Here is a 16,150-nt window from a genome sequence, read left to right as displayed (position 1 = left end):
CTCATCCTGTTATGTCCCATCCTGTCCCATCCCACCATATCTCATCCCATCCCATCCTGTCCCATCCCGTCCTGTCCCATCCCATTAAGTCCCACCATGTCCCATTCCACCATGTCCCACCTCATCATATCCTATCCCACTATGTCCCATCCTGTCCCATCCCACCATGTCCCATCCCATTATGTCCCATCCTGTCCCATCCTACCATGCTCCACCTCATCTCATCCTGTCCCACCCTACCATGTCCCACCTCATCCCATCATATCCCATTCCACCATGTCCCATCCTATCTCACCATGTCCCACCTCATCCCACCATATCCCATCCTGTCTCATCATGTCCTTTCCCATTCTGTCTCATCCTATCACATCTCATCTCACCCCACTGCGTTCTATTCTTTACCATCCCAATTCCCCCTCCCCTCCCATCCCGTCCCCCCATCCCCTACCTATCACCTCCCCGACCATGAAGATGCAGCAGACGCTGCAGGCGATGCTCAGCTGCCTCTGTGCTTGGAGCCTCTCTGCGATGGGGCCGGGGGCGGCCGGGCTGCAAGGGCACAGCGGGACCCCCCCCGACTCCTGCGTGTCCTTCCTGGGGGGCAGCAGGGCTGGGGCATCCTGGGGGCCTGGAAACAGACTGAGGCGGGGGATGGTACCGCTGTGGGGGTGGAGAGTGGTACCGGCGTGGGGTAATGGATGGATGGTAGCAGTGCAGAGGGTGGCAGTGGGATGCTGGTGTCAGATGGATACCCTCGGGTGGAGGGACACGAGGGTGGCACAGAGATGGGGTGATGGTGGAATGGAAATGGCACGAGGGTGGTGTGAGGACTGCAGGTCCTGGGGGTGGGAGGGAGCAGGGTGTGATGGGGATATTGGGGTGGTGGCTGGTGGGGCTGGGGGTGCAGGTGTTGGTACGGAGGTGCCGGTGATGGAGTGCTGGGCTGGGGGTGAAAGTGATGGGGTGCCGATGCCAGTCATGCAGTGCCAAAGATGGGGTGCCGATGCTGGGGGTGCCGAAGCCGGTATGAGGATGCTGGTGTTGTGATGCCGGTGATGTAGTGCCGGTGCCGATGATGGGATGCCGATGCCAATGATGCAATGCTGGTGCTGGGGGGTTCCGATGCCGATTTGGGGATGCTCGTGATATGACGCCAGTGCCGGTGATGGGGTGCCGATGCCAATGACGGGGTGCCGGTGATGTGTCGGTGCCGGTGATGTGGTGCCGGTGCTGGGGTTGTCCATGCCAGTATGGGGATGCTGATGATGTGGTGCCGGCCCGGCGGTACCTGTGTCCCCGGACTCCCAGCAGCCGCGCACTCTCGGTGCCGGTCGCGGACGGCCGCTCCATGCCGGGCAGCACCGCGCGGCGCCGGGACCTCGAGGCCCCGCCCCTTCCTATGGCCCCGCCCTATCCCCGCCTCGTGGGCGTGGCCTGAGTCCGCCAACCTTGTCATAGACTACGCCCCTCGCGTGACCACGCCCACTCAGCCCGACGTATGGGGCGTGACCTACGAACGCAGCGGTGGGCGTGGCCTCGGGCATGGGCGTGGTTTCGCAGATCGCCCCGCCCCTTCCCGCCAGGCCCCGCGGCCGCCGCGCGGTGATGGCGGCGTTGGGCACGGGGGAGCGGTGCGGGCAGTGGGGCGCGGCGGGGCCCGAGCGTGGTCCCGGCCCCGGTCCCGGCCCCGGTCCCGGTTCCCTGGGCTCGCTGCTTAGCCGCCTGCCGCTGGCCCCGCCGCGCCGCCGCACAGCCAGCCAAGGCCAGGGCCCGCCCGAGCCGCCGCTGCTGCGCACCAGCAAGCGGACCATCTACACGGCCGGGCGGCCGCCCTGGTACAGCGAGACCGGGGCGCCCGTGGGAGAGGCCTTCGTCATCGGTGCGGGGCGGGCGGGCGGGGCGGGGGTCTGGGGCCTGGATCGGGGGTGGGGGTGGGTCTTGGGGTTGGATGAGAGATGGGGATGAGATGCGAGGTCTGGGATCTGAAGCGGGGCTGCGGCTTGGCTTGGGCCTGGGATCTAGAGCCGGCCTGGGCTTGGTTCTGCATCTGGGATTTGAGGTTCAGATGAGGTTCTGGGGCTGGGCCAGGATTGGTATGTGGGATCAGGGCCTGTTTCAGTCTCGATCTGGGCCTGGCTCTGGGCTGCATCCTGGGGCCGGGTGTGGGCTTGGGGGCCTCAGCCTGAGCCATGCTGATGAGGCCTGCTCACCTCAGGGCTGTGTGGCGGCAGCGCCTCGGGTAAGACGACGGTGGCCACGCGGATCATCGAGGCATTGGACGTGCCCTGGGTTGTGTTGTTGTCCATGGATTCCTTCTACAAGGTGAGAGCAGTGCGTTCTGGCATGGCACAGCACGGCGTGGTGCTAAGCGGTGCCGTTCCCAGGTGCTGGACGAGGGGCAGCAGGCGCTGGCGGCCCGCAGTGATTACAACTTCGACCACCCGGATGCCTTCGACTTTGAGCTGCTTGTCAGCGTCCTACGCAAGCTGAAGAAGGGCAAGAGTGTGAAGGTGCCTGTGTACGACTTCACCACTCACAGCCGGCGCCGAGAGTGGGTGGGTGCCCTGAGAATGCAGGGCTGGAAGTGGGCACAGGGGCAGGGCTTGTGGTTTTGTGGTGAGGGCTGAGATATGGAGTGAGATAAAGGCTCGTGATGGCTGCGTGCCATGGGCTGGGTGCTTCCTTAGCGTTTGGGCTAAGACACAGTGGGGGGGAGGGTGCAGCAGTGGAGGGGCAGGGTGAATGCAGCACCTTTCTTCCCACAGAAAACCGTCTATGGGGCCAACGTCATCGTGTTTGAGGGCATCCTGGCATTTGCAAACAAGGAGCTGCTGAAGGTATTGCTGCGTGGGGTATTCTGAGGGAGGGGTCCTGCTGGCACAGCACAGCTGCCTTAGGGAGATCAGGGGGGCTGCAGAGGGGGTGCTCACCCCTCCCAGTGTTCCAGCTCCTGGACATGAAGGTGTTTGTGGACACGGACTCGGACATCCGGCTGGTGCGGCGGCTGCAGCGCGACATCATGGAGCGTGGGCGTGACATCGTGGGTGTCATCAAGCAGTACCACAAGTTTGTGAAGCCAGCCTTCGAGCAGTACATCGAGCCCAGCGTGCAGGTGGCAGACATCGTGGTGCCCCGGGGTGAGACGCGCCGCTTGCACCCGGCCCCACTGCTGCGGTGGGTGCACATCCTCACCCTGAATCTCTGCTCTGTGGGCAGGTGGGGAGAACTCTGTGGCGCTGGACCTTATTGTGCAGCACGTGCACAGCCAGCTGGAGAAGGTGAGGGGCTGGCGGAGGGCAGGTGAGGAGGGGGGTGCTCACTGCTCTGCACCCTGTGGGTCTCAGCACTGCCCTTTTATGTGACTCGAGGCAGGCAAGGGCTGGGAAGCAGGGATGGAGCAGCACCCTGCTCGTGCTGTGGCCTCATTCTCTTGTTACACCCCTCGGTCCCAAGCAGCTCTTGCCATCCTGTTTGTTCCTGATGTCGCCAGTGCGCCAGTCCTGCTCACAGCAGGGTTTTCCCCTTCCCTGTTCAGCACCACGAGAAGGGGTGGGAGCTGGGCCAGGGCTGCTGGCACAGTGACCAAATGTCCCTTCTTTTTTCTTTCCTCTTTTGCCACGCTGAATGTCTGCTCTCCCACCCAGCGCGAAATCACTGTCAGGTACGTTGGGGACCTGCTGGCTGGGCTACAGCCAGCTCTGGGTGGGGATGGCTGCCAGCCCCGTTGTTCTTTTGTTCTGCCTCTTCCCCATCCCTGCTGGCTGAAGCTCTTCTGAGTTGTCTGAGTGCATGTGCTGTTCCTCAGCCTCAGGGGTGGATGCTGTGCATGCAGCTCATTTGGGGTGCATGCAGCTGTGCTGCATTTGTGGGACTGCATACACGTGCTGCTGTTGTCCCTCTCTGGAGCAGAATTCCTGCCCTGAAGGTTGGAGGTTGATCTCATAGAAAGGAACTGGAGGTTCCCCTGGTTTTTGGTAGATCACGTGGGCACCTGCAGCAGGGCAGTCCTCACGCTGTGATGCAATGTCCCAGGTCACAACCCAGCACACCTTGCCCGTGCAGAGCTGCTTCCCCACTGCCCAGGTGCTGGCAGAAGTTGGCATGTATGTGTGCACTGCGTGGCTCTGACTGGTGCTCTCTGCTGCAGGGCAGCTCTGGCCTCAGCCCACCAGGGGCAGCCACTGCCGGCGACACTGAGCGTGCTGGAGAACACACCACAGGTGCGGGGCATGCACACCATCATCAGGTGAGTCCCTTCCACAAGAACTGTTCTGTAGGTGACCATACAAAAGGCGGTGACGCTTTGCCCATCCCACCCCTTAATGCTTCCAGCAGGAACCAGGTGCTGCTCAGTAGCTTTGTCCTCACTCTGGTTTTTGTTCCTTGCCGATGCTCTGCTTTCTGTAGGTGGCAATAGCACGTTCATAAAGTTGAGACCTTGTCCTGTGAACCTGTGACATGTTGCTTTGCCCTCCTGTTCCCAGGACACAAGTGTCTGATAGACTTAATCTGCTCAGAGCTGGGCGCTGGCTCAGCTGCTCAGGAGGAGGGGATCAGCCCCGCTAATCTCCCTTCACCGGCAGCGCTGTGCATTGCAGCCTGGGCTGTGGGGAGGCGGACTTTGCCTCTTCCAGATGGTAAATAGAAAAACACCACATTTATGAGGGGCGTTGGCTTGGCCCGTCAGCCACCCCCTCACATCCTACCAAAGCCCATGGGAAGGAAGCAAAACTGAAGCAACACGGTTTTTAGGAACCTGGGCTGAGAAACTCTTCTGGTGAAAGGGTGCTGTGTTTGGGGGCGGCTCAGTGGCTTTGGCTCTGGTGCTCATAGGTGATCAGCCTTTCTGATCTGCCTTCCTGCTCACTGGGTGCTGGCAGCCCTGTTGCACGGTGCTGGGGCTCCCCATGCCGCAGCCGTCTGTGAGCATTGTGAGCTGGCAGCAGTTGAGCAGCTCGCTGCGTCATGGCAAATCCAGGCTTGGCATCTTGGGGAGAAGGAGATTCCAGGGCAATCCTCAGCTTTTGTGCAGAGGTGGGGAGCAGAAAGTAGCCCTTTGTGGACACAGAATGGTGTTTCCTTTCCATTGTTTGCGCACTGGTCCCTGTGTACACATGGAAGGGCTCCAGGACATACGTTGGCAGTCAAGGCTTCAGGGCTTGGGTCAGCTCTGCCCTGAGCTCCTGGACTTTGTGCCTTGGCAGGATGCACTGCCCAGTTCATGCTAAGGCTTGTTGGGCTTTCCTGGTCCTTGCAGAGCTCCTGGCTGCAAGGTACCCAGATCTGAGCACAGAAATACCCGAGATAGAAGCAATTGCTTTGCCCTTCTCCAGTGCTGCTGTTGGTGGGCTGTCTGTCATCTGCGCCGTGCGATGGTGAGAAGTGGGAGATGATGTCCCAAAATACAGAATAAAAATATCCAATATACTTCTGCCTCTCAGGGACCGTTGCCAACGCCACCACTTCCATCTGCTGACCAGCTGAGAGCTGTTAGGGTTCCTTTGTCTCCCTTGTGTTCTCAAGAAAGTAACGTGCTGTGGGGTGTTTATTTACTTTCTATCTCGCCTCCTTCAGCACTGCAGCGTTGGCGCAGTCTTGCTGCACCTCTCAGAATTTCATGGAAATCTCACAGATCTGTGCCTTCTCTCCCCCAGGCTGAGTGGTCTCAGGGCTCTCAGTCGTTCCCCATTGGGATGCTCCAAGCCCCCACCACCTCTATAGGCTTCCTCCCACATTGTCAGCCAGCCTCCAGCCTCAAGGGCTGCTCTGTGCTCACGTCCCTTGTTGGCCACATGGCTACTGAGCACCCAAACTCCCACAGGAACAAGGACACCACCAGGGACGAGTTCATCTTCTACTCCAAGCGCCTGATGCGGCTGCTGATTGAGCACGCGCTCTCCTTCCTCCCTTTGAAGGTGTGGCCCTGACCCTCCATCCCTATTGCCCCAGAGGCAGTGTGGCCACGTGGGGATGGCTTTGCCCACACTCTCTTCACCTTTCCTTTCTGCAGTCAGTCACGGTGGAGACGCCGCAGGGGACGACCTATGAAGGGAAGAGGTTCCATAGACAGCGGGTGAGATGTACCAGTCCCCTTATGCACTGGGTACCAACTGGGACAGTGCAGTGGTCAACCATTGGGCGCCTAGTAGTCAACTGTTGGCCAACCATTGGTCAGCTGTTGGTCAACCACTGATCAGCCATTGCTTGATCAATCACTGGTCAACTGTCAGTCAACTGTTGAGCAACCATTGGTCAACTGTTGGTCAACCGCTGGTCAGCCATTGCTTTGTCAGCCATTGGTCAACTGTCAGCCAGCTGTTGGCCAACCATTGGTCAGCTGTAGGGCGGTCCCTTGCCTTGTGGGTAATTGTGCGTCCCACCAGGTCCTGTGGGGTAGTTGTGGGTCCCACCAGGTCCTGTGGGAGCAGCTGGGTTCAGAATGAGGGGGACAGAGGCTCAGCAGGGCTGGGCAGGGGACAACGAATGCAGAGGATGTGGCCATAACGCAGGGCTCCTGTCCCATCCTAGATCACTGGCGTGTCCATCCTGAGGGCCGGGGAGACCATGGAGCAAGCGCTGACCGCCGTCTGCAAGGACATCCGCCTGGGCAAGATTCTGATCCAGACCAACCACGACACGGGGGAGCCTGAGGTGAGCAGCAGCTGCAGCCCCCAGGCTGAGCCCCCAGCACACCGCCTCGGTGCCTGACTGCCTGTCCCCTCCAGCTGCACTACCTGCGCCTGCCCAAGGAGATCAGCGAGGACTACGTCATCCTCATGGACAGCACCGTGTCCACCGGCGCTGCTGCCATGATGGCCGTACGCGTGCTGCTGGTGAGGGGCCGGGCAGGGTGGGGGTCTCACAGCCCACCGGGGGGGCGCGGGCAGGGCTCTGATGGTGCCGTGCTGCAGGACCACGACGTGCCGGAGGAGCGCATCTTCCTGCTGTCGCTGCTGATGGCTGAGATGGGAGTGCACTCGGTGGCTTACGCTTTCCCCCGAGTCCGCATCATCACCACGGCCGTGGACAAGAGGATCAACGAGGAGTTCCACATCATCCCCGGCATCGGTGAGGGCGGGAGGGGGAGTGGGGGAGATGCTCTTGTCAGTCACCCCGCTCACCTCTCTCCCTGTCTCCCGCAGGGAACTTTGGGGACAGGTACTTCGGCACCGACGCGCCGCCTGCCTGCACCGACAGCGAAGCCATGGACTGCTGAGCCCGCCGGCCCCGGGGGGCACAGTGCCACCACTCCCCCCACCCACCCAGCGGGATCCCGGGTCGGGTCCTGCGTTGCTGGAATCTGTATTTATTTGTATTTATTCTGAGTAGCCGCCCCCTCGGCGCTGCTGCAGACCATCAGGGATGGGGGGGATTTCTCCTTGCGCTCCGTCACCCCCGCGTGGCACGTGGGGGGTGGGGAGGGGGAGGTTTGATATTCAAACACTCCTTTGCATTCCAGCCTCGTGGCGGTGAGGCCGTACTGGCCCCCCCGAAGATTGCTTTTTGGGGGGAGGGGACCACGCTGGGGCAAGGGCTGCTCCTCGGGCCCCCCCATCCCTCCAGGGCTGGGCCGTGCCATGCTTCTTGCTCAGGTTCTTCGGGCCGGGGGCCATGGGGGCAGTGGGGCCCCCCCTCCGCTTTGCCGCCCGCTCCGTACTGTACGTGGCCGCCTTCGTTTTTGTACCGGAATAAAGGAGCAGCGCGGCCACCGCCGATGGCTCAGAGCGAGGAGTGGGGGGAAAAAGAGGAGGGAGGCAAAGCGCTGCGGAGGTGTCCGGCGTGGGGACTGAGTGGGTGGCAATGGGTGGTGTTAGGGGGTGTTCCCAATGGGGCGGGCACCAACTGGGGCCTGCTGCTTGTTGCTGGGGGCTGGTGAGGTGGGGGCTAGTGAGGGGACTAATCTTGAGGGGGCTAATGGGAGGAGCTGGGGAGGTGGGGGTAGACCTGGGGGCTGAGGACTAGGGGCTGGGGGTCGGTGTGGGAGGCCGGTGGCTGACGCTGGGGCAGATGCCTGGCGCTCGCAGCCCTCCGCCGTGCCGCCCCGCAGCCCAAGCTCCGCCCGCTCGGGGCGGTGTCCGACGGACGGACGGACGGAAGGAAGCGGCCGCGGCTCCGCGCTCCCTGCCGGCCCGGCCGGGCTCTGCCCCGCGCCCGCTGCCCTCCGGCCGTTGCCGCGGCCATGGCGGAGCCGGGCAGGCCGCAGCGGAAACTGTCGAGGGTCGGAGAGAGCCTCTACCGCGTCCTGGGGCTGGAGAAGGGCAGCTCGCCCGAGGAGATCAAGCGGGCTTACCGGTACAACGGGCGCGGGGCGGGCCGTGCTGTTCCGTACCGCTCGGTACCGGTACAGCGGACGTGGGGCGGCCGTAGCGCTCGGTAGCGAGCCGTGCCGGACCTCCCCGTGTCCCCGTGTGCCCCCAGGAAGCTGGCGCTGCGCTACCACCCCGATAAGAACCCGGACGACCCGGCGGCGGCCGAACGCTTCAAGGAGATCAACAGCGCTCATGCCACGCTCAGCGACGCCGACCGGAGACGGCTGTACGATCAGTACGGATCGCTGGGCCTCTACGTGGCCGAGCAGTTCGGAGACGATGCCGTCCGTCACTACTTCCTCATGTCCCAGTGGTGGTTCCAGGTGGGCGCCGAGGAGCTGGGCGTGGGGGTCTCACGGTGGCCCCGGGGGTCTTACAGTGACCTTGGGATCTCGGGGCAGATGGACACCGGGGTCTCAGAGTGGCCACGGGCATCTCAAAGTGGCCCCAGGGGTCTTGAGGCAGCCCTAGGGTCTCTCAGGGTGTGGGTCTGGGGTCTCAGAAGGGTCCTGGGGTCTCACGGTGGCTCTCAGGGTCTTAAAGTGGTCCTGGGGATCTTAGGGCAGCTGGCCACTGGGATTTCAGGGTGGCCCTGGCCATCTCAGAGTGGACCCAGAGATTTCACTGTGCAGCCCCAGGGGTCTCAGGTGGCCCTGGGGTCTCACAGTGTCTGGGTCTGGGGTCTCAGGAGGGCCCTGAGGTCTCACGGTGGCTTCCAAGGTCTTACAGTGGCCCTGGGGATCTTGGGACAGCTGAACACTGGGGTCTCAGGGTGGCCCTGGGGTCTCAGTGAGGCTCCAGAGGTCTCAAGGCAGCCATGAAGTCTCACATTGTCTGAATCTGGGGTCTCATGTGGCCCTGGGGTCTTACAGTGATCCTGGGGATCTCACAGCACCTGCCCACTGGGATTTCAGGGTGGTCCTCAGCAGCTCAGAGTGGCCCCAGAGGTTTGAATGTGCAGCCACAGGGGTCTCAAGACAGCCCTGGGGTCTCTCAGGGTCTGGGTCTGGGGTCTCAGTTGGCCCTGAGGCTTCATGGTGGATACCAAGGTCTTACAATGGCCCTGGGGTTCTCAGGGCAGCTGGACACTGGGGTGTCAGGGTGGCCCCAGGGGGCTCAATGGAACTCCAGGGGTCTCAAGGCAGCCCTGGGATCTCACAGTGCCTGGGTCTGGGATCTTAGGGGGGCCCCAATGTCTTAGGCTGGCTCCAGGTGTCGTACAGTGGCCCTGGGATTGTCATGGCAGCTGGCTACTGGGATTTCAGGGTGGCCCTGGCTGTCTCAAAGTGGCCCCAGAGGTTTCAATGTGCAGCTCCAGGGGTCTCAAGGCAGCCCTGGGGTCTCAGGAGGGCCCTGAGGTCTCACGGTGGCTCCTGAGGTCTTACAGTGGCCCTGGGAATCTTAGGGCAGCTGGACACTGGGATCTCAGGGTGGCCCCAGGGGTCACAGCAAGGCTCCAGGGGTCTTAGAGCAGCTCTGGAGTCTCACAGTGCTTGGGTCTAGGGTCTTAGGGTGGCTGCAGGTATAGTACAATGGCCCTGGGATTCTCATGGCAGCTGGACACTGGGGGTCTCAGTGAGGCTCCAGGGGTCTCAAGGCAGTCCTGGAGTCTCACAGTGTCTGAATCTGGGGTCTCAGGAGGGCCCTAGGGTCTCACGATGGCTCCCAGGGACTTACAGTGGTGCTGGGATTCTCATAGCAGCTGGCCACTGGTATTTCAGGGTGACCCTGACCATCTCAGAGTGACCCTGGAGGTTTCAATGCGCAGACTCAGGGGTCTCAAGGCAGCCCTGGTTTCTCACAGTGTATGGGTCTATGGTCTCAGGAGGGCCCTGAGGTCTCACGGTGGCTCCCGGGGTCTTACAGTGGCTCTGGAGATCTCATGGCTGCTGGACACTTGGGTCTCAGAGTCACCCTGAGGGTCTCAATGAGGCTCCAGGGGTTTCAATGCAGCCACAGAGTCTCACATTGCCTGGGTCTGGAGTCTCAGGAGGGCCTTGGGCTCACAGAGTGACTCCTGGGGTCTTACAGTGGCTCTAGAAATCTTAGGGCAGCTGGACACAGGGGTATAAGTGTGGCTTCAGGGGTCTCAATGAGGCTCCAGGGGTCTCAACACAGCCCTGGGGACTCACAGTGCCTGGGTCTGGGGTCTTAGGAGGGCCCCAAGGTCTTAGGGTGGCTCCAGGTGTCGTACAGTGGCCCTGGGATTCTCATGGCAGTTGGACACCGGGGTCTCAGGGTGGCCCCAGAGGTCTCAAGGCTGCCCTGGGATCTCAGTATCTGGGTCTGGTGTCTCATGTGGCCCTGGGGTCTGATAGTGGCCCTGGGGATCACATGGCAGCTGGGCCCTGGGGTCTCAGAGCAGCCCCGTGGCTCTCCTGGCAATCCGAGGCTCTTAGGGTGTCCCAGGGTCTCAGGGTAGCCTCGGTGGTCTCTGGGGAGCTGCAGGCTGTGACATCCCATCCTGCAGGCCCTGGCGCTGTGCTGCGGCGTGCTGACCTGCTGCTGCTGTTTCTGCTGCTGCTTCTTCTGCTGTGGGAGGTGCTGCCCGCCCCGTGAAGACGAGTCCTATAAGTACGTCGACCCCAAGGACCTGGAGGCGGACGATGGTGGTGGTGAGTCGGGGTCTGAAATCGTGACCCACGCGATGCTCCCAGTTCACAGGGACCTGCAGGGGGGGGCCGCAGGGCTGGGGGCTGGTGGGACCCATGGGCTGGGAGCTCCCTTGGATTCCTCAGGGTCTGCAACGTGAGTGCTGTGCTGATGCCAGCAGGCAGCCCCATATCACTGCCCGGACCCCCAGGACCCCTCCCCAGGTCAACTGATCCACACCTTTTCTTTCCAGACCCACAGGACCCGGTGGAAGCGCAGCCCTCCCCAAGCGGCGCCCAGCCCCTGCCCGCTGCCGGAGCCAGGAGCGAGGCATAGGGCTGCCTATGTGCCGGGGGAGGGGGAGGAGGGGGAGTGGAGAGCCTCCTCCTGGACCACCGCCGCTCCCTAGGACCCCATCAGGGGGCGTGGGGGGGGCACAATCTCAGGTGAAAACGTCCTGCAGCGCTGTGACCGAGACCGGTAGCACTGTAACCGCGGGGCCGGACCCCCCTGACGGGCGCTGGGTGCCAAACGCTGCTCTGGGGTTGACGGGGTGGGGGGGGGGGTTTGGGAGGAGGGAGAGGAGGGGCCGCCCGCCGTGCCCCCTCTCTGCCCCACCGCGGGGCCGCACCGCGCTCGCTATGGGGCTGGGACCCTTCAGGCACTTTCCGTGGGTTTGTATAGATTTTATGAGCACCATTAAAGGATGATGGGGGGGAGTTCGGCGGCGTGGTCTCTTGTCTCGGAGGGGCGGCGGTGGGGCTGGGCTGGGCTGGGCTGGTGGGGGCAGCGCCGTGCCGCTCCCGGGGGGCGTCGGGACGGAGTGACCCCGGCGGTGGGACGGCCGCCCGCCGTGACTCAGTGTCACCCGACGCCGCCGACAGCTGCGCGGCCCCGACGGGGCGGGGGCGGCTAAAATTAGAGCTGCGGGGCCGGAACGGGGCAGTGCGGGGCAGGAGCGGTACCGAAGAGGTACCGGGACCGCGGCGATGAATTTCGCGGTGGGGCTGAAGCCGCTGCTGGCGGAAGCGCGCAGCATGGAGAGCCTGGAGAAGCAGCTCATCTGTCCCATCTGCCTGGAGATGTTCACCAAGCCCGTGGTCATCCTGCCCTGCCAGCACAACCTCTGCCGCAAGTGCGCAAACGACGTCTTCCAGGTGCGGGGCGAGGCGGGGCGCCGGGACGGGGTGCGCTGTGCCCTGGGTGCCCACGGGGCTCCGTGCACGGGAGGAGGGGGGGGGTCTCTCCCCCGAAGCGGGGCGGGAGCCCCCCCCCCCCCCCCCGCCCTGCTCTCCTCTTCCACCCCGTCCCCCTCCCCTAGGCCTCCAACCCTCTGTGGCAGTCGCGGGGTTCCGGCGCGGGGCCGTCCGGGGGACGGTTCCGGTGCCCGTCGTGCCGCCACGAGGTGGTGCTGGACCGGCACGGGGTGTACGGGCTGCAGCGGAACCTGCTGGTGGAGAACATCATCGACATCTACAAGCAGGAGTCCGCGCGGTGCGGGGCGGCCCACGGTTGGGCGGGGCGGGACACGGATTGGAGGGAGCCCGTTTTTGGGGGGTGGGGGAATTGGGGTTAAAGGGGGCGTCTGAGGGGCTTGGGGGCACCGTGGGGTGAGGTTGGGCAAGGGGGTGCCGTGGAGTGTGGGGTATGGGGGGTTGCGCAGGGAACACGAGGGGAAATAAGGCTCCAGGGTGGGGATTTGGGGTAAAGGGGCTCCTGTGGGGCTGGGGGTGCGGTGGAGCGTAGGGGTGCGGTGAGGCGGGGGATGCTACAGGGAAGACGGCTGCCGTGGGGCTGTGCCGTGGGGCGCAGCGCCTTCTCCCCACCCCCCACCCCGACCCGCAGCCCCCTGCACGCGAAGGCGGAGCAACATCTGATGTGCGAGGAGCACGAGGACGAGCGCATCAACATCTACTGCCTGCGCTGCGAGGCGCCCACCTGCTCGCTCTGCAAGGTGTTCGGCGCTCACAAGGACTGCGAGGTCGCCCCTCTTCCCGCCGTGTACCAGCGCCAGAAGGTGGGATACCCCTAGGGGTGGGGCGATTGGGCACGGTAGGGAGGTTTCCTGGCGCGATCCCAACGCTGCTCCGCCCCCCAGAGCGAGCTGAGCGACGGCATCGCCATGCTGGTGGCGGGCAACGACCGCATCCAGGCCATCATCACTCAGATGGAGGAGATCTGCCGCACCATCGAGGTGGGGCTGCCCTGTGTGTGCGTTCCCCCCCCCCCCCTCCCCAGACCCCGTGTGTGGGGTCTGCGTGGTTTGGGATCCCCACGCCATGGCTTGTGTCCACCTCGTGGGATGCTCTTGGGAGGGAAATGCCCGCTGCAGGCACAGAATGCGGGTGTTCCCGGGGCAGTGCCATCAGTAGGGCTGGGCTGAGAGCATGGCAGCCCCCTGAGCCCCTGGGGGGTCCCGCAGGAGAACGGCCGCCGGCAGAAGCAACACGTGGGGCTGCGCTTCGACTCGCTCTGCAGCATCTTGGAGGAGCGCAAGAAGGAGCTGCTGCAGAGCGTCAGCCGCGAGCAGGAGGCGAAGGTGCAACGCGTGCGCGGCCTCATCCGGCAGTACGGGGACCACCTGGAGGCCTCCTCCAAGCTGGTGGAGACGGCCATCCAGGCCATGGAGGAGCCCCAGATGGCCGTGTACCTGCAGGTGTCTGGGGGGGCTGCGTGCTGGGGGCTCTGCCCTGTGCTCTGCGGCTTGGTGCGTTGTTCCTGGGATGTTGACGGCACTCTGCTTTCCCCCACAGCACTCCAAGGAGCTCCTGAAGAAGTGAGTGGGGGTAGGGTGGGATGGGATGGGATGGGGTGGGATGGGGTGCGATGGGGTGGGGTGGGGATGAGAATGAGATGGGGATGGTGTAGGGGGTAGGTGGGCAGGGCTCACACTGCTTGCTCTACCCCCAGGATCACAGACATGTCCAAGGTGTCGATGAGCAGCCGCCCTGAGCCCGGTTATGAGAGCATGGACCACTTCTCCATCAATGTGGACCATGTGGCCGAGATGCTGCGCACCATTGACTTCCAGCCAGGTGCCGGTGTGGGGCAGGCACTGCCTCGGGGGGGGGGAGACTGCTACAGGGATGTCCTCACACTGAGTTGTGCCTCTGCCCCACAGAAGTGCTGGGTGAGGATGATGGGGACGGACCCACAGACAGCAGTGAGGGTGTGGGGGATGAGGAAAATCTGGAGGTACCTGAGGCTGCTGAGGGTGAGTGCGTGCTGTGCTGTGCTGTGCAGTGCCATGCTGTGCTGAAGTCACCATGGTGCTTCTGTGGCTGCAGTGTGGCTCTGTATGGTACATGGTCCCGCACTGCACCATATGATCCTCCCTCCAACTGTCCACTGCTTTTTCTCCACAGATGTGGGGCAAAGGCAGAAGCCACTGAGCTCTCCCCATGGTGAGATGCTCTGTGGGGATGAGCCGGGTGTGATAAGAGGAATGGGGATGGGATGAGGAAAGGGATGGGGATGGGATGGAGATGGGGTGGCAGGGGATGGGGTGAGGAAGGGTGGGGATGGGGAGAGAGATGGAGTGAGGATGGGGGTAGGATAGGGATGGGATGGGGATAGGATGGGGATGGGAATGGGATGGGGATGGGGAGAGGGATGGAGTGAGGATGGGGATAGGATAGGGATGGGAATATGATGGGGATGGGAATGGAATGGGGATGGGATGGGATGGGATGGGGTTGGGGATGGGGATGAGATGGGGATGGGGATGGGGATGGGAGAGGGACTTTGTGCTGATCACAGTGCTGAGGCCAATGTCCCGTGCAGGTCAGCACTGAGCTGGATTCACAGCACAACATTGGCATCAGCAAACCCTACAGCCCTACGACTGCTACGAGCCCCACATGGTGGGGCTGCCCTCAGCCCTCATTAAACCAATGCAGAGGACACTGTGAGGTGTGGTGTGTGGGGATGAGTTGGGTGCCCCTCGCCCCAGGGCTTTGCGCTCCGCCTGCAGCCCCGTGTCTGGGGGGAGCACCCACGTCTGCCACCCCCGCAGCGCCGTCTGGCAGCACCGTCCCCTGGGTGCACCGAGCAAACAGCGCCGGGCTGAGCACACAGCACTGCAATTACCGGTGGGTCACGGCCCGTGCCCCCACCCCGCTGCCGCACCGCACCACGTCAGCCACCCCACGTCACCGCTGATGCACGGGGACAGGGACCGGGTGTCTCTGTGCCCCACGGATCCCAGCTCGGCTTGCGGCCTTCAGCAGCGGAAGGGGATGGAGGGCAGTGACGGCTGCTGGGTGGGGGTAGGGGCACAGTCGGGGCCACTCAGCCTGGATCGGGGGGGGCTCGGGAAGGGTCTTACCAATATCCGAAGTTGGGGACGCGGCAGAGATGGAGACGATGTCCCACAAGCGAGTCCACACTACGGCTTTTCTACAGCGTTTTATTACAAAATCGGAGCAGAGCCGTCCCGAGGGGCAGTCCCGCAGCCGCGCACCCATCGGAGTGGTCCCGGCGCGGTGCGGTGCCGGCGCGGGGCTCAGCGTCCCACGGCGTCGAGGATGCGGCGGTTGGTGTCGGCGCGGGCGCGCTCGCTCTGTGCGCGGGCGAGCAGCAGGAGGTGCCGCAGAAGATGGAACGTGAGGTCGATGGAAAGCGGGGGGTCGTCCCTCCTCGCCCTCCACGGCTCCGCGGGCAGCGGCGGCCACAGTGCTTCGGACCTCCCCTCCGCCGCGGGGATCCCCGAACCGGGGACGTCGGGACCGTCGGGGCCGTCGGGGCGGGCGGGGCGGGGGGCGGCGGGGAACGGGCGGCACAGCAGCAGCAGAACGGTGAGCAGCGCCCGCCGCATTTCGGCTCGTCCGCACCTGCGGGGCAGGGGGTCAGCGCGGAGCCCGCACCCGACGGGGCTTCCCCGGGGCCGAGCGTCCCCCGTCCCGCCCCGTCCCGCCCCGCTTCGTCCCGCACCGCCCGTACCGCTGCTCTGAGCTCTGGGCGCCGTGCGCTGCGCGGAGCTCCGTCCGTCCCCGCGGGGCTGAGCCGGAGCCGCGCTCGGGGCTTTATATGGGGCTCGGAGCGGGGCTGACGTCAGCGGCGGGCACGCACCGGGCGGGGGCGGGGGGTGCGGGGCTGGGGGGAGCGGCGGGTCCGAACCGCACCGGGACCGGGAGCGGCCTTTCCGGGACCCGCCGCGCTCCGGTACCCGTTCACCCCCCGCACCCCGCACCCCGCCCGGCCCCGCACCGCTCGCGCCCGCACCCCGCGCCCCTCTCCCGGTGCCGCTC

General features: G+C 64.1%; 5 protein-coding genes across 5 annotated transcripts in view; 3 read left to right on the top strand and 2 right to left on the bottom strand.

The window, feature by feature from the left end:
• SLC30A3 (solute carrier family 30 member 3) overlaps positions 1 to 1,350 on the bottom strand; it is a 3,173-nt gene extending 1,823 nt beyond the window's left edge. The window contains exons 1-2 of the mRNA XM_042826022.1: positions 815 to 1,350; positions 449 to 660 (exon numbers count right to left, since the gene is read on the bottom strand). Of these exons, the coding sequence (XP_042681956.1) occupies positions 449 to 660; positions 815 to 1,350 (748 nt within the window). The remainder of the gene's footprint in view (positions 1 to 448; positions 661 to 814) is intronic.
• A 599-nt stretch (positions 1,351 to 1,949) lies between these two features.
• Positions 1,950 to 7,724, top strand: LOC122164219 (uridine-cytidine kinase-like 1). The gene is made up of 14 exons (XM_042826030.1): positions 1,950 to 2,093; positions 2,216 to 2,322; positions 2,385 to 2,555; positions 2,766 to 2,837; positions 2,948 to 3,137; positions 3,217 to 3,278; positions 3,645 to 3,661; positions 4,148 to 4,246; positions 5,822 to 5,915; positions 6,011 to 6,073; positions 6,529 to 6,651; positions 6,726 to 6,833; positions 6,912 to 7,068; positions 7,143 to 7,724. The coding sequence occupies exons 1-14, from the start codon at positions 1,967 to 1,969 to the stop codon at positions 7,214 to 7,216; spliced, it is 1,464 nt and encodes a 487-aa protein (XP_042681964.1). The 5' UTR covers positions 1,950 to 1,966; the 3' UTR covers positions 7,217 to 7,724.
• Positions 7,725 to 8,137: 413 nt separating this feature from the next.
• DNAJC5G (DnaJ heat shock protein family (Hsp40) member C5 gamma) lies at positions 8,138 to 11,453 on the top strand. Its single transcript, XM_042826025.1, has 4 exons — positions 8,138 to 8,292; positions 8,419 to 8,632; positions 10,780 to 10,924; positions 11,155 to 11,453. Exons 1-4 carry the CDS (start codon positions 8,180 to 8,182, stop codon positions 11,235 to 11,237), a joined length of 555 nt encoding a protein of 184 aa, XP_042681959.1. The 5' UTR covers positions 8,138 to 8,179; the 3' UTR covers positions 11,238 to 11,453.
• A 404-nt stretch (positions 11,454 to 11,857) lies between these two features.
• Positions 11,858 to 14,796, top strand: TRIM54 (tripartite motif containing 54). The gene is made up of 10 exons (XM_042826028.1): positions 11,858 to 12,058; positions 12,223 to 12,395; positions 12,747 to 12,918; positions 13,000 to 13,095; positions 13,324 to 13,557; positions 13,655 to 13,677; positions 13,812 to 13,936; positions 14,023 to 14,115; positions 14,267 to 14,305; positions 14,685 to 14,796. Exons 1-10 carry the CDS (start codon positions 11,891 to 11,893, stop codon positions 14,693 to 14,695), a joined length of 1,134 nt encoding a protein of 377 aa, XP_042681962.1. The 5' UTR covers positions 11,858 to 11,890; the 3' UTR covers positions 14,696 to 14,796.
• Positions 14,797 to 15,405: 609 nt separating this feature from the next.
• On the bottom strand, positions 15,406 to 15,717 carry UCN (urocortin). Its single transcript, XM_042826021.1, has one exon. It carries the CDS (start codon positions 15,715 to 15,717, stop codon positions 15,406 to 15,408), a length of 312 nt encoding a protein of 103 aa, XP_042681955.1.
• Between the last annotated feature and the right edge of the window lie 433 nt (positions 15,718 to 16,150).

This window comes from Centrocercus urophasianus, unplaced genomic scaffold (genome assembly GCF_019232065.1).
Source record: "Centrocercus urophasianus isolate 14NV4802_14NV808 unplaced genomic scaffold, USGS_Curo_1.0 seq_258, whole genome shotgun sequence".
In the NCBI taxonomy this organism is placed as follows: domain Eukaryota; kingdom Metazoa; phylum Chordata; class Aves; order Galliformes; family Phasianidae; genus Centrocercus; species Centrocercus urophasianus.
Note: the sequence above shows the minus strand (reverse complement) of the source record. Positions and strands in the feature narration are given on the sequence as shown.

Coding starts and splice junctions, on each gene's coding strand:
- DNAJC5G (XM_042826025.1), top strand. CDS start 8,180: ATGGCGGAGCCGGGCAGGCCGCAGCGGAAACTGTCGAGGGTCGGAGAG. Junction 8,293..8,418: donor GAGATCAAGCGGGCTTACCG/GTACAACGGGCG, acceptor GTGTGCCCCCAG/GAAGCTGGCGCTGCGCTACC. Junction 8,633..10,779: donor TGTCCCAGTGGTGGTTCCAG/GTGGGCGCCGAG, acceptor CCCATCCTGCAG/GCCCTGGCGCTGTGCTGCGG.
- LOC122164219 (XM_042826030.1), top strand. CDS start 1,967: ATGCGAGGTCTGGGATCTGAAGCGGGGCTGCGGCTTGGCTTGGGCCTG. Junction 6,834..6,911: donor TGGCCGTACGCGTGCTGCTG/GTGAGGGGCCGG, acceptor GCCGTGCTGCAG/GACCACGACGTGCCGGAGGA. Junction 7,069..7,142: donor CCACATCATCCCCGGCATCG/GTGAGGGCGGGA, acceptor TGTCTCCCGCAG/GGAACTTTGGGGACAGGTAC.
- TRIM54 (XM_042826028.1), top strand. CDS start 11,891: ATGAATTTCGCGGTGGGGCTGAAGCCGCTGCTGGCGGAAGCGCGCAGC. Junction 13,937..14,022: donor CACCATTGACTTCCAGCCAG/GTGCCGGTGTGG, acceptor TCTGCCCCACAG/AAGTGCTGGGTGAGGATGAT. Junction 14,116..14,266: donor GGTACCTGAGGCTGCTGAGG/GTGAGTGCGTGC, acceptor TTTTCTCCACAG/ATGTGGGGCAAAGGCAGAAG.
- UCN (XM_042826021.1), bottom strand. CDS start 15,717: ATGCGGCGGGCGCTGCTCACCGTTCTGCTGCTGCTGTGCCGCCCGTTC.